General features: G+C 34.3%; 1 protein-coding gene across 2 annotated transcripts; it reads right to left on the bottom strand.

Annotated features, from left to right (window-relative positions):
• Window positions 1–265: 265 nt before the first annotated feature.
• On the bottom strand, window positions 266–10,136 carry LOC117337618 (solute carrier family 52, riboflavin transporter, member 3-B-like). Of its 2 annotated transcripts, none has more exons than XM_033898682.1 (3): window positions 10,057–10,136; window positions 6,981–8,253; window positions 266–5,960 (listed from the first exon to the last, which is right to left on the bottom strand). In XM_033898682.1, exons 2-3 carry the CDS (start codon window positions 8,226–8,228, stop codon window positions 5,763–5,765), a joined length of 1,446 nt encoding a protein of 481 aa, XP_033754573.1. In that variant the 5' UTR covers window positions 8,229–8,253; window positions 10,057–10,136; the 3' UTR covers window positions 266–5,762. The 2 variants fall into 2 exon arrangements, with proteins under 2 accessions (XP_033754573.1, XP_033754574.1); XM_033898683.1 differs by lacking the exon at window positions 10,057–10,136 and adding an exon at window positions 9,467–9,671.
• Window positions 10,137–12,203: the final 2,067 nt, after the last annotated feature.

Raw genomic sequence — 12,203 nt, 5'->3', positions numbered from 1 at the left:
ATACAATAATTATCATTGGCTAAAATTTCATACAATAATTATCATTGGCTAAAATTTCATACAATAATTATCATTGGCTAAAATTTCATACCATAATTATCATTGGCTAAAACTTCATACAATAATTATCATTGGCTAAAATTTTATCATTCAGTTCATTTTATGGAATTATAAAGTCACATCTTTACTAAAACATTGAATGACAGGATTTATATTTAAACGTGATATTCTAGTCATATTAAAAACAATACCACCATTTTTTTGGTATATTCTGTTTTATTATTTCAAGTTTTACTACTGTCAACACTTCCTCAGCAAACCCTACACGACAAAAGTGAAATATATTGCAAACATCACATATTCGTTCATCGTCAGATACCCACGGTCTATTGCAACTACACGCTTCCTTATACATGTATATATATGTTATTAAATTAGCATAGTGTATCATAATCGACCATGGATATCCGACGAAATTCCGTTAACCACATGCCTTTGGAAACTCAGCATTGTTCTTTTCAATGTAATTCTACCTTTTATGTAAATTAATAAAATGTCCGTCTCTTTTCAACATATTTCAATAAGATGTTTGATACCAATAACATGTATCCTGTAACATTTAATGATGGGATGCCCATGCAGTGCATACGTTTGTTCCCAAAACTGGAGAATTTTGAAAATCAAATCCATTTTTTCCAGCTTTCTATAGTCAATCTTAGTTGATTACAATGCATCGTAACAATATGGTTAGGCAATATAATGATTAGACATGTAGTTGGTAGAACCTTTCAAATAAAATAGAGACCACCATTTGCAAAATCGACAAATGGGACTTTAATGTCAAAGTGTCCTTAAGTTTTTATGAATAGGTGACATGTTAACAGACAAAAGATCAAAATGAAATCTTAACAAATAAAATACAAAAGTACGGCGTTTAGGCGCTTGCCTGTTGTGCTAACAAAGTTTTGTAGAGATCAACTGAACGGTTTTCAAAATGAAGCTAGTAAAATATCGAACTAACAGTTACATGGATTGACAGATTGTAACACCCCCCAAAAGGAGGGAATAATTATACTCAGGCTGACTTATCTGTACTTCAGGTGTGAAACATCAAAATTGAAGTCTTAACAAATAAAATACAAATGTGGTTGCCTGATGAGCACATTTTTGTGGAGAGCAGTTGATCATTAACGGTGCTCAAGGTATACCAGTGCAGCTCATAAAATATTGGATGCACAGACACATGGATTGACAGATCCCATTGAAGCAAAGGAGGGGATAATTACTTAAACTGATCTATCCGTACGACATGTGAAACTGTGTATATAATTTTATTCAATCCTAGATCTTTTTTTAAAAGATATCAACAGCATCATGTTGTTGTTATTTTGACTAGTTCACAAATACAGGTAAAAACAAATTTAGTCGCCTCTCACAAATCATGCAATGGGGACAGCAGGTACAATTCTTACGCCCTACCTGCAGGACAGAAAATCAAAACGTTACTGTTATCATGACTAGTTTGTCAATAAAAATAAATTGTACTCTGAATCCATACACTGAACAGTACAAAAAATATATAATTAACACAAAAAACAAAAGAGCACTGAAAGCCAATAACACGCTATAATGCATGGTCCCGTCAGTATGACAGTGGAATGTTTACATTAAATATAATATGACACAGCATACCTTATAATTATACAACAGTACACACCCTTCACTTAGAGTTTGAACATATTGTTTTAATATTATGACAGATGGTTAGGGATGACAGAGATTGTTGTAACGTTCAGATTCCATTACAGACACGCTCTTCCATAATATCTGCTTTATGTTCATTGGTTTGAATAGTATATAACGTGTCTCTCGTATTTTCTTATATGTCATACTGTAAACGTGGTTATTTTCGCGGGAGGTTAATTTCACAATTTCAATATGTAAATTACATTCGTGGTGATAATTTTCGCGATCGATCCACCTTTGTTTGTAGTTGGAGACTACGCAAATTGATATCAAAATAATACGCGCGGGGGAAATTTCCGCGATCAATCTACCTTCGTTTGAAGTTCCGAGATAAAATTGATATCAAAATAATATGCGCTAGGGCAATTTTCACAATCAAAAAGATTCAAATTCTAAATGAAGAGTGTGTACAGTAAGGACTATTCAAAGTCAAATAGAACAAAAAAGTAACTTATCTTTTATTTTGCACAGGGTGTATAGTGTAGTACATACAAAGCTAACTTGCATGTCATATTAGTACCAATAATCTTATCCTGTCTTCGTTCTGACATATACACTCTTGGCAAGGCTACATAATCGCAGCTAAAGTCATATATATATATCATTTGGAGACTAATATAAGAAACATCACAGAAAGAAGTAAGATAGAAAATCTACAGATGGGTACACATTCACTCTAACCGCTGGATTATAATATTAGTGTAATTAGGCTTACATCCTAGAACACATAAAAAAATATCAACATGACCAGAAAAAACATCTATGTAAAATAACAATAAACTTCGGAATAAAATTGTACATTATAATAAAACAAAGCTAATGGAAATCAGCAAATACCTGTATAAAATACTTCACAATAATAAAAAGAGATTCCAGTTATAAGCTGACTTTTAACAATCAGATTTGATAACAGATCAAAATTACCATGATATTGATACCGTCAAGTAAATAGCCCTTTAATCGTAAATTAAAAGCTCCACCAACAATACCCAGGACCAGTTTTATCAGCAAATGAAAGCATTATAGAATTTAGATAAGGTCCCATAACTAAGATTTTCCCGTTAAATACTGTAATGCTTTAAGATCTGTTAAAGGTAAGGAATTTCTTTAAGTTGATGAAACAGGGGCCAGGTCATCTGTAAAGTCAAATACTAGTCATTTGATAAAATCTCCATAACCAATGATACCAGGTTATTGGTACAGCCAAATGCTAGTTCTTTGACAAAACCTTCATCTCCGACAAGACCAGAATATTGGTACAGTCAATTGCAAGCACTAGTCCTTTGACAAAACCTTCATCTCCGACAATACCAGAATATTGGTACAGTCAATTGCAAGCACTAGTCCTTTGACAAAACCTCCTTCCTCAACATTAACAATACCAGAATATTGACACAGCCAAGTACTAGCCCTTTGATTAAATCTCCATCCCCGACGATACCACAATATTGGTAGTCAGGGACTAGCCCTTTGATAAAATCTCCATCCCCGACAATACCGGATTTTTGGTACAGCGAAGCTGAAGAAACCTCAATCCCCAACGATACCACAATATTGGTAGTCAAGGGCTAGCCCTTTGATAAACCTCCATTCCCGACGATACCAGATTTTTGGTACAGCCAAGTGCTAGTCCTTTGACAAAACATCCATCCCCAATGATAGCAGAACATTGGTAGTCAAGAGCTAGTATTTCACTAGTGAATTTCCATCCCTATATCTCACCAATACCAGGTCATCAAAACAAATCAAAATCAGTTTGACGAAAATCAAAAAAATATCATTGGAATCATGTCTAAAACTACTAGTTATATGAACAGTATTAGAATGTATAAGAATTCTGTATCTAAATTGTTTAATATGAACGTATAACCCTGTACATGTCACTCCTTAAGCAATTTACATAGGTGGACACCATGACAATGCTGCACCTAATGAAGCAACCTGTCTCATCTTTAACAAGGATTTCAGATAATCTCATACAGCGTCCATCGCATCAAATGTACATTTCAATACATGTTTGTGTGATTATTGGCGCTTCATTCTGTGATTATGGTCAGTTTGAACAAACAAGAATCTACTGTATACAAAAGGCCAAATGGGCTGACATTGCTCACCTGGCATTGACATGTATGATGATTCTCTGCCTTTCATTTAATCAAAATAACTTGATTCTAGGCCTTTCAAGGTCATTCCTTTTAGCAAAGTTTGTAGGGCTTTATCCCAAGAGCCTACTTATTCACCACATATGATTGTAGGCCTTTTGATTTGTGAAAAGAAGTTGTTGGAATATTTAAACAAATTTGACCCCTGTGACCTTGAATATGCATTTTGGTCATTTTCTTTTCATAAACTTTGTGGGGCTCTACAGCTCTCAGAAGCCAGCCAAATATCATGATTCTTGGCCTTTCAGTCAAATTAAACATTTAAAGATTTTAACAAATACATATGACCCCTTTGACCTTGAATTAAGTCAAGGGTAATGTATTTTTTCACAAAATTTGTCTGGCTTCAACATAACATTCAACCAGTCAAATTCTTTGATTCTAGTCCTTTTGAAACTTTGTGGGGGCTCATCCAAAAGGCTTTTATCAGCCAAATATCATGGCTCCAGGCCCCTTTAGTAATGAGAAAAAGTTGTTTAAATGGAAAATTTGACACTGAATAGACAATGGACAACAGATGTCAGACAAATGGACGATAGACAATGCACCACAGCATAAGCTCACTTGGCCCTTAAAGCTAGGTGTGCTAATAATGCATTTTGATAAAATTTGAGAATCAAATAAATTCAGCTACATGCTCTGTTTAAATATAATAAAAATATAAAAAAATTGTTCTCTGGTTAAATATACTTCAAACACACTCATACACAAAAACAACATCCAGATCACTCTTTGAAAGAAATCCTAAAATCTAAAATCAAAGTATAAGTCTGGTCCCAAATACATACATAACATATTTATTAATGAGACAAAAAAAGTTTTAAAAAGTATAACTAGAACAGTAGTTTCTCATGAAAATGTTTTTTGATTTTTGGCATCAAGACATGAAATATTACATGGTCAAATTTTTATAAGATAAAAAATACATAATATAAATTCATATTTTTTCTGGGGTTCAATTTCATATTTCTCTCTAAAAATGTTATTTCATGGGGACATTAACTCGTTGCTAAAGAATTTCTTGAGGACTAGTATTTTGAACAAAATAAAAGAAACTTAAACTTCCTCCAAAAAATGAATGAGTTTACAGTAATCATACCTTTACATTTAACTGAGATGAAAATAATATAATATTGGTTTAACCTTGAGTTCAGTGAAATCCTTTTTACTTCAATATTAATTATTCTGTTAAAAAAGTGTTCACCAGCCATAAAAGTACAGTCAAACCTCGTTAACTTGAAGTCATCGGGATCGTGAAAAAACTTTCAGTTATCGGAGTCTTCGAGTTAACCGAGTTTCAAGGTAGACGTATTGGTATATCTATCTTTAAATAAAAAAATCCCTAAACAGAAACACGCTTTTCTGATTTAAAATAATAATCATAACAAGATATGACCAACATTTTACTTCGGGATTAACAAGTTTTTCGGAATATCCGAGTTCGACTTATCCGAGTTTTTATTACTAAGAAAAATAAGAATTTTGGCTGGGACTGGAGTAATACTTCGATTTAAACAGGGTCTTTGAGTTATCCGAGTTAAAGTTAACGAAGTTTGACTGTATATATGTATATACATAGATGTAATTACAGAGGAAGGGAGATAACTGCTATGCATTAAATCCTCTGCTTGATCAATATTTATGTACATATATGTAATACATACATTATTTCATGACATATGATGTAATACATACATAAATGTAATGTTTACATGATACGTAATTTCATATTTTAATGTAATATACATTTTTTATGTATAAAGGCACAAACGAACATTTATCATAAAGAAGTTGACATCATAGTAACCATAGTAGCTTGATATGTTATATTTAAGACATTATCCTGTCTCAAGGTCAAGGACATGCTGGAGCACTTTCAAAAATAGTCCACACATTAACTAATAAATAAGTGAGGAGAGCACCAATAACGGATCCCACCTGTGTCAAGGCTCCACACCACAGAAGAGCTTGCTTTCCTTCTTTCCTAAAGAATGTTGCTATGGAAACCTTGGAATATGAGATAAGTGCCGTAAATGTGACCCAGGCTATAATCTGAAAAAAAAAAAAAAAAAAAATAAAAAAGAATTAAAAAATCAGGGAGCTTGAACAAACCTTTCACACACAGATCAAAAGGAAAACCTATAGCTTGCTTTCATTTCATCTACCACCTAACTTTCCACAACTTGGAAGTCTCCAGATCCCCTCCCAATACACATATATTGATCCGTCACAAACATAACCGTGTTGTAAGGACCATAGTATTTTATAAACTTATTTGCCTTTAAGACTTTACACTCATTTTTCAACATTACAAAGAAAACAAGATCTAACGTCCGGTATTGGTAGTTCTCTATGTTAGTACTGGTAGAGTCTGCTACATAAAACGCAAAAATAATAATCACAGAAGACCAGAAGAACTAGCTATATGTATATATAGTAAATCTGTTAAAAAATCTGCCTGCAGATATTGTCTGGTCTTCCATACATAATAATGTCATTATTATTATCATTTTTCGGCATAGCCGTATAATTTTCTTTTGTTCCTGGATATGACGCGACAGGTGGCATTACTGGTCAAGATGAAGTATGCGATTGGTCAATGCAGACATGCAGTTAAAGACGAAACAAAATTAAGATTGAATGCAAGCTGAATAAGCTTAAGTAGATGTATCTATTCAAATGACACATTAATAAAATCATATTCCTGATTCAAATACAGTCTTATTATCACCAAAAATGATTCAAACTGATATAATTTTGTGATCTGTGCTGAAACTGCACATTTATTAATTAGTTTGATAATTTATTTCACCAGCAGTTTTACATTATAACCACCAGCATTAAAACTATGCCGTTTATCTTTTCTAAAGATATTTCTTGTTTTACATTTATGCATAATCAGAATTATCTTTTCTAAAGATATTTCTTGTTTTACATTTATGCATAATCAGAACATTATATATATGTATTCTGACTGAAAACATTATCCCAATGGTATTCAGCTGCTTGGACACGATTCAATATCCTTAAAAATTGGACGTGTTTTATGTATATTTGAAACAAATTCCTTACCACTACGGCTGGACCAGCCTCACTGTCATACAGCAAAGGAGTGGGGCTTTGGACGGCCGTCACCAAAATAAACGCAGCCAGGCATGTTCCAATCAAGGTGAGGCCATTTATGACAATCGTGGTGGCCACTGGGAGTAAAAAGGCTACAAAACAAGCGACGGGATTGGAAATACTGGATAACGTGACTGCTAGATGGTACGCACTGTTCCCGTAAGGTAGACATGAGTAGGTCTGGATTGAGGGCAGCACTCCATTACTAATAGCGCTGATCCATGCGATTAGAATCAGATAATAAATATATGTCCTTTTACTGAGCGACTCTCTGGCAGATACAGAATGGGTATCAGTACATATGGCAAGACTGGGCCTCTTTTTATTGCTCAGGACTAATTCCGAGTTGGAATGCCCTGCCGTGGATGGGTCATGGTACGAATCACCCTGAAATGTACCCTGATCACTGGAGAGTTCGTAATGACTATTACTGTTGCTACCTAAGCTGCTGGACTCCGTGTTGTCCTCCATCACATATTCAACTGTATGTTCTTTCTTGCAGTAAGGGAGATAATTCAGTAGCGTAAAGGCCGATCCACTCATTATCATCATTGCAAATAGGAAAAAGAAGAAATCCTCCACTGGAAATGTAGGTTCATGATAAAATGGTTGAATTTCATAGTGAGAGATATTTGTAGTCTCGTTTACGATTGAGATGTTTTGACATGTCATCTTGCCTACTCCCTGTCCAAGGGCAACCAAACTTGGAATTAATCCACTTAGACCTTCTCCGATAAAATATCCTGTCATATACTCGACTCGAAACAGTGACATGAATGGTAAAAATAATACAGAGGATGTACAGTCCACACAGGCGAGGAAGAATTGTAAAACTAACAAAGCTGTGCTGTGTTCCTCTCCTGCAATATAAGAAGTAGCCCGCCAGAAAAATGCTAATAGAAGGCAAGCCACTGCTCCAACTGTAAGGATGAGATACACGATGGCCTTCTCATTCAAGGAATCTTTTGAACATGTATAAGCAAATGTCACCAGAATCGGTCCAACGTTGGCTAGCTGGATGATCACAGTCAGATACGATGGCAGTTTCCAGCCCTCTGGTAGGTAGGGAACCATTACCGGTAGTTCTACCCACAATCCATTCACCGCTACCCAGGATCCAACACCAAACATGGCGACAACAAAGTATACAAAAATATTGATTTCACCACAGTTGAACAGGTTCCTTCCTTTCCCCATGTTGAACTGATTTGATGATGTGATTCTGAAAAAATAAATAAACAAAACATTTCAGTAACACACTGCATACATTGAGCTCAATACCACATTTTAAATTTCAATATCCAAATCCTGCTTTGTTCCAACACAACAAAACACTGCAGCTTATATTCAATCAAATCTCCTCACATCAGAATAATTGGAATACTATTAGTATGTAACAATAGAGGAAAAATGCAATGACCAGACCAGGATTCGAACCCGGGACCTCTGAACTCTAATATAGACGGATGCTCCAACGATTTGAGCTACTGGTCACCAGCATTCTGCCCAGTCAAATTCATATTTTTATCAGAATTAGATAAAGTATAAACACCGGAAATTCTATAGCATGGACATATATATATATATAAATATATGTTGCCATTCTGTGTTGTGTATTACTGTCTCTATGTCTACGTCTATGACGTCATAATCATCTATTTTGAAAATAAAATCATTCTGAAGAGTCGCCATGACGCGACGAAAGCGCTAACGGAAAGTTTTTTTTTTTATTTTACTTTTATAATTCGTCCGTAAGGATAAAAACAATTTATTATCTATTATATCTACATGTATATATTAGTAATGTTTATGTCCGTGATAACAGTAACCTTATTTTATACAGCTCTAGAATGTTGATACATAGAAGCACTTATGGTGAAGGATGTTAACAAATCTAAGATTTATAACAATTCATTGAAATGCTCATACACAATTAATTTAGAAAGTACATCATGAGTTCTATTTTTAACGATAACTAGCTATATCTCATTTTGACCCCAAGTGATTGGTACACATCATCGTACATCAAATGTGCTCTGGGGGTACAACGGAATGGTCACCCATCAAGAGCTGACCATGCTTATAATTAACTCTGGTAAAGACACGATAACCACTCGCTGTAGCTGCCCTATATAGGCATATATGCAGCTGAAATGTCCATCTCCATGATTGAACCATTAAAACACGCACAATTGTAGTGGAACTGGACCGGGTGGATCATCAGCGACCAGGTAGCTCAATCGGTAGAGCATCCGGGTAGTGTTCGGAGGTCCTGGGTTCGAACTCTGGTCTGGCCGTGCATTTTTCCACTCCTACATTATAATTATATGTACTTGGAAGATCACGAATGTCATAAAAACTTGGTTTGTGTCTCATGCTCAAGACAATAGACTAGTTGAATTTTCAGTTGTTATGAGGTATTAAAAGAGTGTTACCTTCAGATACTGACAATTTATGTCTATATTTCAGATCCAAACTCGGGAGTCTCCCTCTATCGTCTAGCTGTACATGTACTGTCACTATATCTCAAATATTGGAGTGTAGCAAATTTAGGCACGTGTACGTGCATGGGTTTCATATGAAATCTTAATTTAACTCGGACGTGACAGCAAAATATCCAATGCATACAGAAGTCTTACACACTACCAGAGACATATATCTGTATATATGTCTCTGACACTACGTATACCATCTCAATGAGAAAATTAAAATTTTGTCACGATCGGCCGTACATGTACAGCAAGTGTATAACAGCTGTTTCATTTAATGTAACCACAGGGATAATATTAACATATCTCGTCTTCCATAAAATAATTCTTCTAAGTATGACTAACGTTACAATATAGTATAATTTAACGACACGTGCACAGGTTTTGCCGGATCAACTTCCATCAGCGTACGTGCATTTTTTCTTTTTTAAGATTCAGAAAACCAATCATTGTTTTGTCTGATTTTGTAGAAAATGTTTAGATCTTACAAGTTTGATTTTAAAGATTCGCATTTCCCGGTGCTAAGCGCATCTTACCTGCCGACACCGTTCGCTTTATGAAACCGACCTTCCTACAGGAGGCTTACGCAATGTTGTTTTGACATTTCGATCTACTTCCGGTGATATGCAATGTGTAAATTTAAAGCTGGGGCAGAAAATATCCGGAATCGAACTTAAATTAAAAAAAAATATAATTATATGACAGACACATCATTTGCTTGCACGTTCAGAACATCTTTTTAATTTTATACGTTTAGTGCATTTAAAAAATATTTATTTATTTATATGTTCACATGATAGATAGAAGGCCATATGGCTCACCAGGTATGGAAAGCCAAAGTGGAAAAAAGTCACTATTAATGGATATCCATAAATGAATTATGTATATCCATAAATAATCATAAATATCCATAATTAATTCTAATATCCATAATTCGATGTATGGATATCCATAAATACGTATTTATGGATATCCATAATTCGTCCATTGATGGATATTAGCAAGAGATTTATAAATATTAAAAAATGAATGATGGGTATCCATAATTCAAGTTGAATTATGGATATCCATAAATCAATTTTAAATATCCATAAATGAATTATGGATATCCATATATCAGCGCCCTCTATATATACCAGTAGAATTGGTCACATGCACGAGGAGTTCCGAAATACGATAGGTGAAATATAGACCGTATATAGTTGATAAATGAAAGTGGGTCGTAATTGTCGAGACTGATTAATGGATTATACCCAAGCCAATGGAAAAACAAAGGGGCGTGACGGTTACTAGTACGTTATCAGGTAGTCAGTGCATTTGATAAGAATATATTAAATAGAAAACGATATAAGTATATTGGATCCTTCACATTATACGTAATACTGAGACATATTGAAGTTTAACTTCTTTCATGGAAACAATGCCTTTTTACATTACGTGATTCATATGAATACCGACTTATCATATATCATTTTGATACCGGAATAATATATATCCAGAGACGTGTACAAGTCTCTGGCATATCCAAGAGTTTAAATTACCCAGCATTAAATTTCCAATTGAACCAAATCTTGCTACGGACGAAAAAAAACAACGTAAGCTATATATATTAAGAATTTCACATTCTAAATTTCCTATTGAAATAGAAAGGTGGAATAAGCCTCGCGAGGAAAGGTTATCTGCATGGAGTGAATCTTCAAAACAAATCAACATACTAATATCACGGTTTAATTTACCAAGGTAAAATAAAAGGAAGTAATTACTTGATGTCTTTTTTTACAGAGAAAAAGAAGAAGAAAGAAATTCAACTACTTGAGAAATATGTTCAAAACGAGATATTCATCAAAGTATATTACACAAATGTATGCTGCAATTGTTTGTTTAATTTAGGTAAAGATTTAGCGATACAGTACTAGTGTTCATTATTTCAACGACAACCTGCGTCGACACACTGTCTAGCAGCACAGATACCATGGTTGGTTCAACTGACCGGTATAGTATACTGGTTGATTACACTTTGGTGGTGTCATCATCTTGGCAATTAGTAGACGACCAATTAAATGACTACAGCTAGAGAATAATACGAAGCCTATTGAAGGAAATGACTTATTACACATGTGTCATCTGATTTAACTACCAACACATCTAAATTGAAGATAATTTTAAAGAATATAAGATATTTAAGTGTCACTCATTTTTAAATACATTAAAGCACATAGATATAATACATTAAAATGTCCAAACTTATCAGACTTACGAGACACTATAAACATTTACATTTCCAACATTAAAATTAGATATACACGAGATCGAATTAATTAACCAATGACGGTTATATAACGTCACCATGCAGTTAAACTCAATCAGTGTTCAAAAATTTGAAATGTGAGTTTATTCACGTCAACTCCTTCTATAGATTAACTGTCTATGTAAGAGCACTGACAAATATATATTTCGTATCAGTGGCGTAGCTAGACCTGTTTCGATGTGTACGCAGATGTGGTGCCGAAGGTACCAACTGATCTTTGGGCCCCGGATATGACGCGACAGGTGGCGTTACTGGTCAAGTTGATGTATGTGATTGGTTATTGTAGCGGTAAATGCAAAAAGCAGATATGCATTTAACAATTTTGTTATCTGTGCTGAAACGCATTACATGTAGTTCGTTGATTTATTTCACAAG

This window comes from Pecten maximus, chromosome 11, assembly GCF_902652985.1.
Source record: "Pecten maximus chromosome 11, xPecMax1.1, whole genome shotgun sequence".
In the NCBI taxonomy this organism is placed as follows: Eukaryota; Metazoa; Mollusca; class Bivalvia; order Pectinida; family Pectinidae; genus Pecten; species Pecten maximus.
The sequence above is the reverse complement of the archived record's forward strand: the minus strand, read 5'-3'. Positions and strand labels throughout refer to the sequence as shown.

Bases quoted from the DNA above. Each gene is read 5' to 3' on its own strand.
- LOC117337618 (XM_033898682.1), bottom strand. From the start codon at position 8,228: ATGGGGAAAGGAAGGAACCTGTTCAACTGTGGTGAAATCAATATTTTT. The intron at 5,961-6,980 runs GTAAGGAATTTG...TTTTTTTTTCAG, and splicing joins AGGCTGGTCCAGCCGTAGTG to ATTATAGCCTGGGTCACATT.